The 15,514-nt window shown below is 43.9% G+C and overlaps 1 protein-coding gene across 1 annotated transcript in view; it reads right to left on the bottom strand.

Moving 5' to 3' along the window:
• The window catches only part of EPHA3 (EPH receptor A3), a 357,009-nt gene that overhangs the window by 117,941 nt on the left and 223,554 nt on the right, over positions 1–15,514 (bottom strand). Inside the window, exons 4-5 of the mRNA XM_084843389.1 lie at positions 15,283–15,438; positions 11,483–11,818 (exon numbers count right to left, since the gene is read on the bottom strand). Of these exons, the coding sequence (XP_084699515.1) occupies positions 11,483–11,818; positions 15,283–15,438 (492 nt within the window). The remainder of the gene's footprint in view (positions 1–11,482; positions 11,819–15,282; positions 15,439–15,514) is intronic.

Raw genomic sequence — 15,514 nt, 5'->3', positions numbered from 1 at the left:
TTGCCAACATTCGCTGCATCATGGAGAAAGCAAGAGAATTCCAGAAAAACGTCTATTTCTGCTTCATTGACTACGCTAAAGCCTTTGATTGTGTGGATCACAACAAACTCTGGCAAATTCTGAAAGTGATGGGAGTACCAGACCACCTTACCTGTCTCCTGAGAAACCTGTACGAGGGTCAAGAAGCAACAGTAAGAACCAGACATGGAACAACCGATTGGTTCAATATTGGGAAAGGAGTACGACAAGGCTGCATATTGTCACCCTGCTTATTTAACTTATATGCAGAGTACATCATGAGAAACGCTGGGTTGGATGAATCACAGGTCAGATTAAGATTGCTGAGAGAATTATCAACAATTTCCGATATGCAGACGATACCACCCTAATGGCAGAAAGCAAAGAGGATCTCAAGAGCCTCTTGTTGAGGGTGAAAGAGGAGAGTGCGAAAGCTGGTTTGAAACTCAACATTAAAAAAACGAAGATCATGGCATCTGGCCCCATCACTTCCTGGCATATAGAAGGGGAAGAAATGGAAGCAGTGACAGATTTTACTTTCTTGGGCTCCAAGATCACCGCAGACGGTGACTGTAGCCATGAAATTAAAAGACGCTTGCTCCTTGGGAGGAAAGCTATGGCAAACCTAGACAGCATAGTAAGAAGCAGAGACATCACCTTGCCGACAAAGGTCCGTCTAATCAAAGCTATGGTTTTCCCAGTAGTAATGTATGGCTGTGAGAGCTGGACTATAAGGAAGGCTGAGCGCCAAAGAATTGATGCTTTCGAACTGTGGTGCTGGAGAAGACTCTTACGAGTGCCCTGGACTGCAAGGAGGTCAAATCAGTCCATCCTAAAGGAAATCAACCCTGAGTGCTCATTGGAAGGACAGATACTGAAGCTGAAGCTCAAATATTTTGGCCACCTAATGCGAAGAGAAGACTCTCTGGAAAAGACCCTGATGCTGGGAAAGACTGAAGGCAAAAGGAGAAGGGGACGGCAGAGGATAAGATGGCTAGATAGCATCACGGATGCAATTAATATGAACTTGAGCACGCTCCGGGAGAGAGCGCAGGACAGGAAGGCCTGGCGTGTTATGGTCTATGGGGTCACGAAGAGTCGGACACGACTGAACAACTGAACAACAACAACAACAATTGAATCAATATGCTATGTTTTTACATCTCTAATAGTGACCCCAAATTCTATATATATTACGATAGTGTCTTGGTTCAGATATTACCCTCTTGATCAGGAAATCAAGTCTGTATCCAACTTCCCCTCCTTTCCATAGCTAATACAAACAGAAACAGCTGGACAGTCCTTCCAAACTCCCTTTTGCTGTTTGTCCTCCACATTCTCTGAAGCTACTCACTCACATCCAAACAAAGCAGCTAGCTTTATTGGAAAGCAGTACGTCAATGCTGGCTTCATTTATTCTTGGCTAATCCTGCAAAGAGTGACTGAGCAGCAACAGCTCTTTTGCCAGAATGATGGGAAAGCGAAGGGGAGAATGGGGCTGGAAGACCTCTCCAACTGCTCTTGATGGTATTCAATACTGGGAGAATGGAAGGGGGGAAGGAGGAAGGCTTGATTAGAGGCTTCTTGCTCTAGCTCAGATTTGATACAACAAAGGCAACATTCTAGGGAAATAACACAGATCTTGAGCAAGGAGAATCAATATACTGATATGTTTACCAAGAAATGGTGTTTCTAAAGAAGAACATGTGGAGCTGGCAGAAAGAAAGCTAATTTAGTACCCATCCTATTCAATACTCAGTGCTGTTTAGGCCATAGTTTTTAAAAAGGTTGTCTTAAAAACAGTGCACCATTTCAAGCATTTTAAAAATTTTCTGAGAATTTAACATCTAAACCCAGAAAGACAATTTTTAATGAACCGCGGAAGTTTTAAGTGCAGTTAGTACTTCGTAACATGCTTAGTAATGTAAGAGAAAATTTCAGAAACACCATTTTGTTAAGTGAATTATTTCACCGTTTGTTATTATTAAGCAAATTAATAAGTGGGGCAAAGTCCACATTTTTCTCACTTGATGTTTCATCGCTTGCTCACTTAACACTTCATGACTCATAGTTGAATGTATGGCCCACCACAATGTTGTGAAGTGATGTGATGAGATACAAAAGCTGTTTGTTGTCATTGTGATGGCTGTTTCATACATGCATGTTCCACTCATCGATGGTTGAGCATGCATGTGTGAACTCACCCTGAAACAATCCTTGTTTTACGGAGCGAACTCTCTCTAAAACCATTTAAAGGTTTAAGTTTCTTAATGTATGCCAAGTGGATTATATAACTGAATATTGCCCTAAAGGTTAGTGGGCCAAAGTCCTTGGCCACCAAATATGAAGTATTCATAAAAATGGGTAGAGGTGGAGTGCAAAATGAAAAAGGCATCAAGAATCAGTAAAGCACAGCTACTCACTTTCAAATGAATTTAGGAGGCAAACTACTTCCGTCTAAGAGCTGTCTCTGCAAGAACAATGAGTGATGCTAATTTTTCCATTGTAGCAATGAAATTTAGAATTGAAAGCAAACTTTGGCTTGTTTCAGTGTTTTATGTGCTGTTGTCTTCTCTCTCTCTACATGGATGTGTTTCTCATATGTTTAACGTGTGTGTGATAAATCAAGGATATGCCAAGTCCACTTGAGAAGTAACAGGCTGCACAATATATTCATGTCAAGAACCACAAATTATGTTGCTGTGGCTTTTCCAGATGGAGGGGAGAAAGCATGTGTGCTTTCATAAGGTTTTATGCTATGGTGTCCACAATGCAAATGTTCAGTTTTTCAGTTTTATGCATGAAATGGAAGATGCAATTTTATGCTGCTTTATCATTTCAATTGAAAAAAAAAGCAATCCGACTGAAATAAAAACAAAAGAATACAACAGTTATAAATCTGTTTCTTGATTTCTTGGTCAGTCCAATAATGTCTCCATTATTATAGGCAAATTATAATGCCATGTAGCATCGTATAACTTCTTAAAGTCACCAATAACCATGGCTATAACACTGATGGGCAACTATTCAACACAATGCATATTCTATGAAATTCATATTATCATGAATATTAATACTATCCTTTATTGATAGAAGGATAGTTTCAAAGGTTTGCTAGGTATATGTGATTGGGTAGGGATTATCTTGACTTCTGGTCTCATAAGCTATCTTGATGGACAAAACATTTTCTATATATAAGTGTGCAATCTTATGCACACTTGCTTAGAAATATGCCTTATTGAAATCATACTTGCTTAAGATTGTGCTTCATGGACTTCTAAAAGAAATTATCTAAACACACCATATTTCAGCCTTCTAAAACAAGTCTTATCAATGGTTTGTATGTTAAAATAGATGTTGGGAGCAATCCTCTGGCCACTAGACACTGTCTAGAGGGTCACAGGATATGCTGTTTTCTGGGAAGTACCTCAGAACCCGTGCTCCAAGGTTGTTTCCCAGAAAACTGACCTCCCCCCATGTCTCACTGCCTCGGAGGCAGCGCGGAGAAGCCCCATCCTCTGCACTCGGAAGAGGAGCACGGAGTGACTGAAAAGGAGCGTTCCGGGGTGGGGAGAGCAGAGTTGTGTGTACGACATATCCAATGTGTCGTACAGCGGCCTCCTCTCCCGGTCGCCCCCCCTGTGGCTAGACAGCTAAAAACATCTGTCTAGTGGAAAATAGAAGGGCAGGACAGGCACGGAGGGAACAATCCACCCCATGCCTGTCCTGCCTCGCTTTGGATAGGTGGTCACCTCCGAGTTCGGAGGCAGCTGCCTATCTTGATAGGATTGCGCCCTAAGTTAAGGAAGTTCATGCAATAGACATAACAGCATACAAAGAGCCATCCTGGGTCAGACCAACAGCTACCTAATCCAGTATTCTGTTCCCAGTGGCCACCAAGATGCCTAAGAGAAGCCCACAAGCAGGAAATTAGGGCAGTAGCACTCTCCCTGTTGTGTTCCCAAAAAACTGGTGCGCTGCATTTATGTTTATATGTATATGAAGGAGAATTGACAGCCATTCCTCCCAGCTGCAGCTTGCTATGTAGGTAGAAATGCAAGTTGTAACTTCTAGGGCAGGCATTTTCTCTTTCTCTATTGATGAAAAAAGACAGACCGGATAAAAGGTTCAATACACTGAAACAGGAATGTGAAGCGAGCATGTTTACAAGTGGGGTACATCCTTAACAGAGTGTAGCTGCTCCCTCCAGGCCATAAGCACTAGGGTTCCACAGCCTGTGTTGGTCACTACCTGCCACAAAATGGACAGGGACAAGTCATGGGATCAGTATGCGGTCTCCATAGTCCCGTTCCGATGTTCAAAAAAGGGTTAACAGCAATGCGTGAGGAGAAGGAGTGCTCCAGCCCCTCCCCTCGCCCTCATCGTGTTTGTTGCTCTGTACTCATTGAGGCTCAAAATCCTACAAGCTAGGCTTCAGCAGTATGCGAACCGAGAACTACCGGAAGTACAAGCTGGGTTTCGAAGAGGCAGAGGAACTAGAGATCAAATCGCCAACATTCGCTGCATCATGGAGAAAGCAAGAGAATTCCAGAAAAACGTCTATTTCTGCTTCATTGACTACGCTAAAGCCTTTGATTGTGTGGATCACAACAAACTCTGGCAAATTCTGAAAGTGATGGGAGTACCAGACCACCTTACCTGTCTCCTGAGAAACCTGTACGAGGGTCAAGAAGCAACAGTAAGAACCAGACATGGAACAACCGATTGGTTCAAAATTGGGAAAGGAGTACGACAAGGCTGCATATTGTCACCCTGCTTATTTAACTTATATGCAGAGTACATCATGAGAAATGCCGGGTTGGATGAATCAGAGGTCGGAATTAAGATTGCTGGGAGAATTATCAACAACCTCCGATATGCAGACGATACCACCCTAATGGCAGAAAGCGAAGAGGATCTAAAGAACCTCTTGATGAGGGTGAAAGAGGAGAGTGCAAAAGCTGGTTTGAAACTCAACATTAAAAAAACTAAGATCATGGCATCTGGCCCCATCACTTCCTGGCATATAGAAGGGGAAGAAATGGAAGCAGTGACAGATTTTACTTTCTTGGGTTCCAAGATCACCGCAGACGGTGACTGTAGCCATGAAATTAAAAGACGCTTGCTCCTTGGGAGGAAAGCTATGGCCAACCTAGACAGCATAGTAAGAAGCAGAGACATCACCTTGCCGACAAAGGTCCGTCTAATCAAAGCTATGGTTTTCCCAGTAGTAATGTATGGCTGTGAGAGCTGGACTATAAGGAAGGCTGAGCGCCGAAGAATTGATGCTTTCGAACTGTGGTGCTGGAGAAGACTCTTACGAGTGCCCTGGACTGCAAGGAGGTCAAATCAGTCCATCCTAAAGGAAATCAACCCTGAGTGCTCATTGGAAGGACAGATAATGAAGCTGAAGCTCCAATATTTTGGCCACCTAATGCGAAGAGAAAACTCCCTGGAAAAGACCCTGATGCTGGGAAAGACTGAGGGCAAAAGGAGAAGGGGACGGCAGAGGATGAGATGGCTAGATAGCATCACGGATGCAATGCATATGAACTTGAGCACGCTCCGGGAGAGAGCGCAGGACAGGAAGGCCTGGCGTGCTATGGTCCATGGGGTCACGAAGAGTCGGACACGACTGAACGACTGAACAACAACAACAACAACAACTCATTGAGGGTGATTGTATGAAGAGAAAACCTCCATGGGGGCTCTTGACCTGAGCCAAAATGCTGATAAATCTGCGTTCTGGCTCAAGTAGAGACCTCATGGATACATGAGGCCGTCTTTGTCAGACAGTCACCCTCCACAAATACAGCACGACAAACATGATGAGGGAAAGTGGTGTGCCTGGAGCGCTCTTTCTCCTCACACATTGCTGTTAACCCTTTTTTGAATGCCTGAACAGGGTTCATGTCCCACTTTCCTGTCAGCACACAGAAGCCTGGCTGGGGGAGTGGTGTGGAGGGGAATAGAGAAAAAACAACATGCCATTTCCAGAGCTCTCTCTCTTGCACTTCAGGTCACACACTACAGCGCACAACTGGAATAAAGGCAACTGTCTGCACACATTTACACCAAGCTCACCAATGGGCATAATGACTTTATTCATGGGGCAACAATTCATTCAGGAGCATTCATGGGGCTACTTTTCTTATGTGATTTGATTAAACCCCAGACCTTGGCTTATATATTCATGACCTCAGTGGTACAGTTGCCAGAGGAATCCTAATAAAAGCAGTATGAGTGTAATTAAAGGATTCTCTTCCACTGCCAGCCAGCTTCCTAGCTGTAGCTTGTCTAACATTCAGAGTCAGCTTCTGACATCTTAAAGATCAGTAGTGGAAAACAGTGTGATCCCCCTTGTCTGGAGAATAATGATTATGCCCTGAGGCATTTTTGCTTCAGCAGGTACCTAAACTTTATCTGGGGTGGTTCACAGCACTGCTCTTGTGAAGCTTATTGTACATCCAGCTGCTGGATGTGAAATATCTTCCCAGAAGAAGGAACTTCCTGGTGATTGAAACATATCAGCTGTATGAGAATCTGATGGCAGTGCCTCTAGTTCACCTCAGCACAATACTGCTGTGCTTTTGATCTTGTGCAGCTCTAACACCAGTAAGGGATGGCAACTTAGTTGAGTTTAAAAAGCACTTTGTGGTTTAAGGGCAAGGGAGCTGTTGAAGAAGAAGCCAAAGAAAATTGTCCTCACTTTACATGAGCTTCTATTTAGCTTTATTGACAATGGCACATGACCAAATGCCGTTAAACCTCTCCCCTCCCCACATGATTCTCCCCTGCAGTGCTCAGTTGATCAGTGGGGAACAGCTGAACAGTGGGGGGAAAGACGGTTCAGCTGCAGAAAAAGTTGAATTTTATCTGAAGCCCCACTGCTCAGTTGTTCCCTGCCTGTCAGCTGAGCAGTATGGTGTGTGTGTGTGTGTAATCATGAAGACAGGTTTAACCCTTCCCTTTCCCATGTAATCCCCATGCAATGCCTTGAGCACCATTTATAAACAAAAGAAACAGATTGCGAGAAAATCAAAACAGGACGAACCCATTGAGATTTTTTGCCCTCACAACCATTTCAGGAAAACCACTGATGAGTTTTACAGCTTCCTTGATTTCTAAACTAAATAAGTAAACAGTCACTTTGTAGTTTTTGTTTCTTGTAGACACAGTGATTAGGTTTTCTGTGTTACCATCAATGGATTCATGGAACTCTGTTCCCCAACACTTTTTCAAGGTTGTGTGTTTGTTCTTTTGAATTTAACTAGAAATATTTTACACATTTCTTCATCGTTTGCAAGTTATTAAGACTTTACACATTAAGACTTTATCCATTTTATGCAACATATATGTTCTAAGTAGACCCTGGATACTACAGACAATACATTTTCCTGGCTGAATCTCAAAGTGGGTTTTACCTCTCAGAGATCTGCACCATTGAGAAACATCTTCTGGATTGACAATTGAATTAAATCATCTTCAAATATGAACAATTATACCATTTTAGATTTTTTTCCTACCGCATTTTTATTTCAGAACTACTGTGATTTTGGATGACAAAAATGGTTTGCGAAGTCTTTATGGAGTCTTTGACTTTTGGTATTGGAGGATATGGAAATTTACACTTGATCTTGAATATACCGTAGGAAACAGCAGCAACAGCTATTTTTTTTTCTTTTTATCTCTCTTTGTTTCCAGTCAAAATTTTGTTTCCTCACAATGATTTTGAAAGGGAGAATGGGACCACTGCTAACCTACTCCTAAGGTCAATATAATGCCAACTATTTACTAAAGCCTCCAGGTACTTATAAACCCCAAAGACATTAAATTAAACATGTTATGGATTTTTAAAATAAGCACTAACCAAAAACCTGATATGAAAACCTAGCTACTAAGTAAACTCTTAGCCAAGGAGATTAGAGAAATCTGCATATCAGCTGTCAGAGTGGCACAGCTGTCCATCTCTCTCCATGACACATTCGCAATTAGCACCTTGCCTCAGGGGATTGTGAATTTCATATAATTCTCCTGTGGCAGTCAGTGACCCGTCCTAAGCAGGGTTGATTGGTGTTGTTAGATAACATCTGTGTGAAAACATATTATTGTGAGCTGAGGTGAAATGTTGTTCCCTTCAGCATGCTTGATAACTGCTGTTCTAAGTCTCTTCTTTAACAATGTAATGAAAAGCAAAATGGTAGAAGCCTGATCATGAGCTTCTGAAGGCATGGGATACTGTTGTCTCCATGTTGCAGGTGACAATAAAAGCCACCTGGAAGTATTTCAGTATTGTAACTGTTAAGGCTCTGTGTGAAAAAGTTGTGTGGTCTTACATTATCTGACTAAGTAACATCATCGGTGCTTCTGTTTGTTGGTATCCCATACAACAACAATTGTCACCTGGGCAATGTTTGGCATGGGGAATCATGTGTGAGAATGAAAAGGTTACTCTACCCACCAGTTCAACGCCCTTGGAAGCTGATAACCATTAGAAGAGAGGTAACCTAAACCCTTCATCCACCTCTTCTATGTGATTTTCTCATGGCCACAAGTTAACACAGACTAACCAAAACCCACCACTGCTATGGGATTAGAAGAACATTTGAATAACCTATATCTGCAAAATGGGTACAATTGCCCTAAAGTGTTTGCTATTCTTTCATTATGCTCTGAAGGTACAGTTCATTTACAAACCCCTGTACTTCTGTAGTTGCAAATAAAATGGAACATGATAATCTATGTGCTGGGAGCTGGGATGTACCACAGTGCTGCACCTCTGTGCACAACTTCTCATTTTAACTATAGTCTAGGAGCATGGTGGACGTTCAGGGCTCCCTATGCTGACCCACCTACAGTGCTGCAGCAATATCCCGCCCCCCCCACACACAACTCCAAACCCTTCTTTTTCCTCTCCTTCATCTAATGCCATTTAGAAAAACTGCCCATTCACCAAACTATTCATATAAGCAGCTAGCAATATAAATAATACCAACCCATGTTGGGTCACAATCATGCTGCCACCAAAATGTGGCAATTAGGACTTACTGTATTGGTTTTATTGGTCTAGTTTCACCACACATCTTGATGAAACGTCAGCTTAGAAATCTAAACAAACCAACACATTTTAAATCAGTATGCAAAATAATAGAGAATGCATTTAAGTTCCATTCTGAAGAAAACAGAGAGCTCTGTGTGATGTGGAATGGGAGAAGTTTGCTACAAATACATGTCTTTTCTCCCTTAAACTTAAAAACCAACCAGAATAAATTCAAGTTTAGTCTTCTACACTTGAAGAAATAATATTGCAATTTCTAGAGCCTCATTAAGTGTAGACTGAACTTTCCAAAATGAAAATTATACTTTTCATGTATTCATTGTCCATGCACAGAAAATGTAAATCCCATAGGCATTAATGGGTCTCACTTAGGCCATCTGACCACCATAAATTGCAGAATCAGCACTTTAAAGCAATATCCATTTAAAGCTGCTGGCGATCAGGACTTGCTGGCGGAGGGGAGAACAGGAAACATGGAGGGGCAGAAAATATAATCCATAACATTATTAAACCTTTGTAGTGCCAATGTTAGTCTTTTATACGTTTAACATCAAAGTACTTCATTTTCTTCACTTCTATTAAATCAAAATTAATCACTTACATGACCGCTGTAATTTATATTGGAGATTACTGGAATGAGCCTTTCATTAAAATCTGATTTTATTAATAAAACACATTCTTTCTGTGGCAACATACTAAAGTGTTATTTGACACTGCTGACTGGGGAGTGGGAGTTAATCTGAACAGTTATTGTGCCAAACCAATAAAACTACCCAACAAATGAAGATCTGATTCTGTTTACTTTCACTAAAGTACATTAGTAGCATCTCCCCTTATGCTAAAGGAACTAAACTGACATAGACACTTTCCCTCATAGTGGTGACTGAGCAGGAAAGTGCTATCCCAATCTAGATAGTTAAGTCTAGTCAAGGTTCAACAATTTTTCTCACCACCTTGCCATGGTAAGAGGTCAACCAGGTGCTGGATACCAAGATGTGCCAATGACTTCTTCCCAACACTGGAGCTACAGAGGAAGAGGATTATCCCTAACAACTCCCCAGCCCCAAACACATGTGGAAGCTTGCAGTTTCTGTGTTTGCAGGATACAAACAGATACCCTAAACTCACCTGCCTCCCCTCTCTGGATCTGAGCTGGAGGTGGATGACATAAAGGCACTGATCTGTCTCTCTGCTGGGGCTGGGGCTCAAACAGCTAAACAAGCACAGGGATACTGAAAGCCGACATGCATCCATCACCATCCCTGTTCTGCACAGGGATGGTGGAAGTATCGAGGCTTATCTCTGCACCTGCTGGGTGGTTGGAGATTCAATTGCCTGGCAGAAGACGTGAAAGCTGGAGACAAATGTCCGAGGAGATGCTATTTGTCCCTAGGCTCAAAGACTTTTGATGTGGCCGTGGTCACACATGCTTTAGTTAGACCCCATTTGGACTACTGTAATGACCTCTACATGAGCCTGTCTTTGAAAACTGTTCAGAAACTTTGTTGTTCAGTCGTTAAGTTGTGTCCGACTCTTTGTACCCCATGGACCATAGCATGCCAGGCCTTCCTGTGACCAGAATGTTGACTAGGGCTGATTACAGTGAACTTGTTACAGCAACTTTGCTGGTTACTGGTCTGTTTCTGGGCATAATTCAAATTGCTGGTTATGACCTATAAAACCCTCTATGGCTTGGAACCAGCATACCTGAAAGACCGCCTTCTCCCATACGAGCCTTCCCGGGTCTTAAGGACTTTTGGAGAGGCCCTTCTTCTGAGACCACCGCCTTCAGAAGTGTGTTTGATGGTGACCCGAAGGATGGCCTTTTTGGTGGCTGCTCCCAGTCTGTGAAACTCCCTCCCCAAGGGAGGCTAGGTTTACTCCCTCTTTGCTGTCCTTCTGCTGGCAGGTAAAGACGCTTTATTCCAGAAGGCTTTTGGCTTGTAAGTGGCTCTGTCAGATTGGGTGCTGGTTTCCCCCTCCTTTTTTTCTAAATTTCCCCCCGTAATTGTTGTTTGTATTGTATTTTAATGTATCATTTTAATTGTGCCTGTAACCCCGCCTTGAGTGCCATTTTTTTGTAGAAAGACAGGGTCCAAATCAAATAAATAAATACTCAATTTCAAAGAGGCAGCATGAGGTCAAGGACAAGCCAGTGGCTATAAACAAGAACATTTGACTAAGACAAGACCCCACACTTTGAGGCAGGGGCATTTTCTATCGACAACAAATTTTGAGCGAGCCACCAACATTAGTCGATCCCTGGGCCTAGTACTGACAAAACAAGAGATAGGATACTTTGGGGCATAGGAAGCTGACCATGAAGGATGATGGGGATGTCAGAGAGAACCCTAGAATCCTTCTCAGGCTCAGACAGTAAAAGAACCATGGAATTACAGTACTCACCAGCTTGATTGGTTGTAATGCTGACTGCAGCAAATTGTCTTGTGAAGGTACTCAAATCAGATACTCCATTAGCTGCATCTATCTCAAACGTGTAATTTGTATGAGCCAAGAGGTCCACTACAGTCACAGTGGTGTTGGTGAGCCCAATCTGACGTGGAAGAAATCTTACATTAGCACTACATGGTTCACACAGCTTGGTGGTTCCCCCACATTTCTTGCATACAATGTTGAAAGTGACATCTTTCCTGCCCCCAGTGTCCAAAGGCCAGCTCCAATCTAAAATGACTGATGTTTCATTGATATTGGAGATAACATTTCTGGGAGCAGAAGGTGGTCCTGTGGAGTAAATGGAAACAAAATGAATACTCTTTATTCCGTTTGGAGTTCTACTAAGGTGATAAAGCCATTCAAACATGCATTTGAGAATGTTAGGCACCATATTATTTTTATTATCTGTCTCGTATTTCCAAAGTCAGATATATGTTTCTACAGATATTTTTTTAACAAATGCTCATCCAAAGTAACCATCTTCAAGCTACGACTGCTCTTACAGAGGCATTTAAAACAATTTGCTAGTCACCACAAACACTGTCATGAAAAGACTGGTTTGAAAAGACTAGTATCAGTTTTAGAAATTTCGATATCTTTTACTCATTATATTTGACAGAAAACAGCAAGGAAGCGGAAGACAGAAAAATATGTAAAAACCACGCTACGTGCTTTGCTGAGGAACAAATACAAAGCAGATCCTGGAGATATGGTCTTACATTTTTTGGATACAGAGGCCCACACTTGACTTACTTGTCCGCAAATGAGAATGCCTGAAATTCCACAACACTGACTGAATGAGAATGTTGACCCCCAATATGAAGAAGCTAATGCAATTCATCAGTTTTCCAATGCAGTTTTCAAAGGGCTAGCATTATTACTACTATTCCTATTATTGTTGATAATGATAATGATAATAATATAAAGCACAGTAAATGCCAATAGCACGTTACAGAGCAAGATTAGTAACAACAACAACATTGCATGCACTTTTTTAGTTCAAGAATGTACACAAACAAAAAGCAACGTAAGAAGACTGGAATGCAGTAGTATAAAGAGTTTTGGTTTCAATTGTAGTTTATTTTCAATTTTTAAAAGAACTAGAGCAGTGTCAGGGTGGAAACTGAGCTGATAGAACCCCAGAGCAGTTCTGATTCTGAGGAGGAACAGCAATCCATGGGAGAGGAGCGCGCTCATCTCTCACAGCCAGAGCAGCTGGCAGAGATTCCTCTTGCCAGCATTCCTGGGATAGATAGTGACCCTGGCAGTGAGAGAGCGCTGGAAGGGGGCTTCCTGGATGCTCGGCGCAGACACAGGGAGCAGCGACAGATGGAGGGTGTGGAAAGGAGGCGTAGCGCTCGTTTGGCGCGCAAGCAACGGTCGCGTCCCGAGGACCCAAGGGAAAGAGGGAGGAACGATCTCTAGCCCGCAAGTTCAGGGTCTTCCCGTAATTCTCCTTCAAACGGGGACCAACTGCCTAACCTGGAGCATAGGCTACTCTGCTGTTCCTTGCTTAGTCGCTGGTGATTAGCATCTGAAAGAGTCATTAAGTTGCAAAAGGATTAAAGCCTTGAAAAGAATCCTTTTGTCTGTGTCTTGAGTTAGCTATTGGAGTTAGGGATGTACGAAACTCACCTTTGCTCCGTCCCTCCCCCCAGAACCCTCGACGGGGGGGAGGCGATCCAGTCCTTCCCCCCACCCTGGAATCCTCGACGGCTGGCTCTGCTCCGCGGCCAGGGCCGTCCGCAGCTGGATTTCCGGCCACAGACGTTCTGGTGCGGACGCAAACGGAGGCCTCCGTAGCAGCCGCCATTTGCGTCTAGCCAGACAGCCGTGATAGGCTACGTAAGAATTTACATAGGCTATCACGACTAACCTCAAAACAAAAAAAAACACGCAGTGAACGCAAATGGCGGCAGCTACGGTGGCCGCCATTTGCGTTCCCTATTTTTTGCCGATTTATCTTACGTAAATATTTACGCTATTTGCGTTGCCCTTATTTTCGCCATAGTCTACGTAAAGATTTACATAGACTACAGCGACCAAATAAGGAACGCAAATGGCGGCTCCCTATGGGGGCCGCCATTTGCGTACGCGCTTTTTTTTTTTTAAGTCACCCGTGATAGGCTATGTGACGATTAACGTAGCCTATCACGGCTGACTTTGCAGATCTAGCCGTGATAGGCTACGTAAATCGTCACGTAGCCTATCACGGGGGTGTTGTTTTTTTTTTAACTTTTTATTTCGCGGCCGGGCGAGGCGAGGCGCCTCCCCCCCGGCCTGAACTTCGGGGGGAGCAGGGAAGCACCTCCCCCCCACCGCGAAGCAAGCTGCGAGACCAGGTAAGTGGCTTTCGTGTTTCCTAGTTCTAGCCTATGTAAATATTTATGTAAGATAAATCGGCGTAAAATAGGGAACGCAAATGGTGGCTGCCATTGCCTCCACCATTTGCGTACGCTGCGTTTTTTTGGGTTTTTTTAGGTTAGCCATGATAGGCTACGTAAATTCTAGGGATGGCGGAGAATTTCTCCCTGAATCTTCGGGGGGCCGAGCACCAATGCATTTGGCCCCCCGAAATCGGCGGTGAAATTCTCCTCTCCCCCGCCCCCCCCGGGTTGGGACTTACCTTTGGCAAATGTCCCTCCTGGCGGCGGGTCCCAGCGGCGGTTTGTCGGCCTTTCGGCGGGGGCGGCAGCCGGTCTTCCGACCGGCTGCTGCCGCCGCCATTACAAAGTGTAAAAAAACAAACAAACCCCATGATAGGCTACGTAACGATTAACGTAGCCTATCATGGCTAGATTTCCAAAGTCAGCCGTGATAGGCTACGTAAATCGTTACGTAGCCTATCACGGGTGACTTTGAAAAAAAAAAGCGCGTATGCAAATGGCGGCGCCCTATGGGCGCCGCCATTTGTGTTCCTTATTTGGTCCTGGTAGTCTACGTAAAGATTTACGTAGACTACACTTTAGCGTATGCGTTTTTTTTTTCAAAGTCACCCGTGATAGGCTACGTATCGATTTACATAGCCTATCACGGCTGACTTTGGAAATCTAGCAGTGATAGGCTACGTTAATCGTTACGTAGCCTATCACGGGGTTTGTTTTTACTTTTTCTTTCGCAGCCGGGGAGTCGGGGCACTTTTCCCCGGCCTGAATTTCAGCCGGGCGAGGCGGGGCGCCTTCCCCCACAGCCTGAATTTCAGCTGGGTGAGGCGGGATGGCTCCCTTCCGTCGCCTTAACTTCGGGGGGAGAAGCGAAGCGCCTCCCCCCCACTGTGAAGCACCCTTGCGAAAAGGTAAGTGACTTTCGTACATCCCTAGTAAATTCTTACGTAGCCTATCACGGTCCAAGGATGGCAATGGCCGTGGCAGCAGCCCTGCTGCGGCCAGCCAGGAGACCAGCAGCCGGAGCTGCCACTGGAGCCGCCACCGCCGAATCCGCTGCATCCGCCCCAGGTAAGTGCTGTCCTGGGGGGATTCCGCGGGGGGGGGGAGGCCGTTCCGCCACGGATTCCGGGGGGGGGCGGATTCTAAAGAATCCGGCCTCACTGGAATCCGTGGCGGAATTCTCCGCCATCCCTAATTGGAGTAGACTGAAAGAGGCCGCCAGGGCGCTCCTGACAAGCAGAAAGAAAACTGGACCCTATACTTAAAGTAGAGAGTGTAATACAAGCAGAGTTTTGATCATAATGAGGTTACTCACTTGTGAGAGTGTAATACAAGCAGAGTTTTGATCATAATGAGTTTACTCACTTGTGCAAGCCATAGATGGAGGATCTCTTTCCGATCGGAAGTAATTCTTTTCACACTTGCAATTCGTAGAACCCTCCATGTTCGTAGAACTATGAGGCGGGCATTTGGTGCACTTAACATTACCAGCAAAGGCTTTGTAAAAACCTGGTCGGCAAGCTGTAAAAGAATAGTATAAAAGAATAAGTTACAATCTCTCACATAATAGGGTTCTGTCATTTTTATTTTTTGCTAA

This window comes from Heloderma suspectum, chromosome 3 (assembly GCF_057233095.1).
Source record: "Heloderma suspectum isolate Gila_16-S chromosome 3, 16-S_ref, whole genome shotgun sequence".
NCBI classification, from domain to species: Eukaryota; Metazoa; Chordata; class Lepidosauria; order Squamata; family Helodermatidae; genus Heloderma; species Heloderma suspectum.
This window is presented reverse-complemented; position numbering and strand designations above follow the sequence as displayed.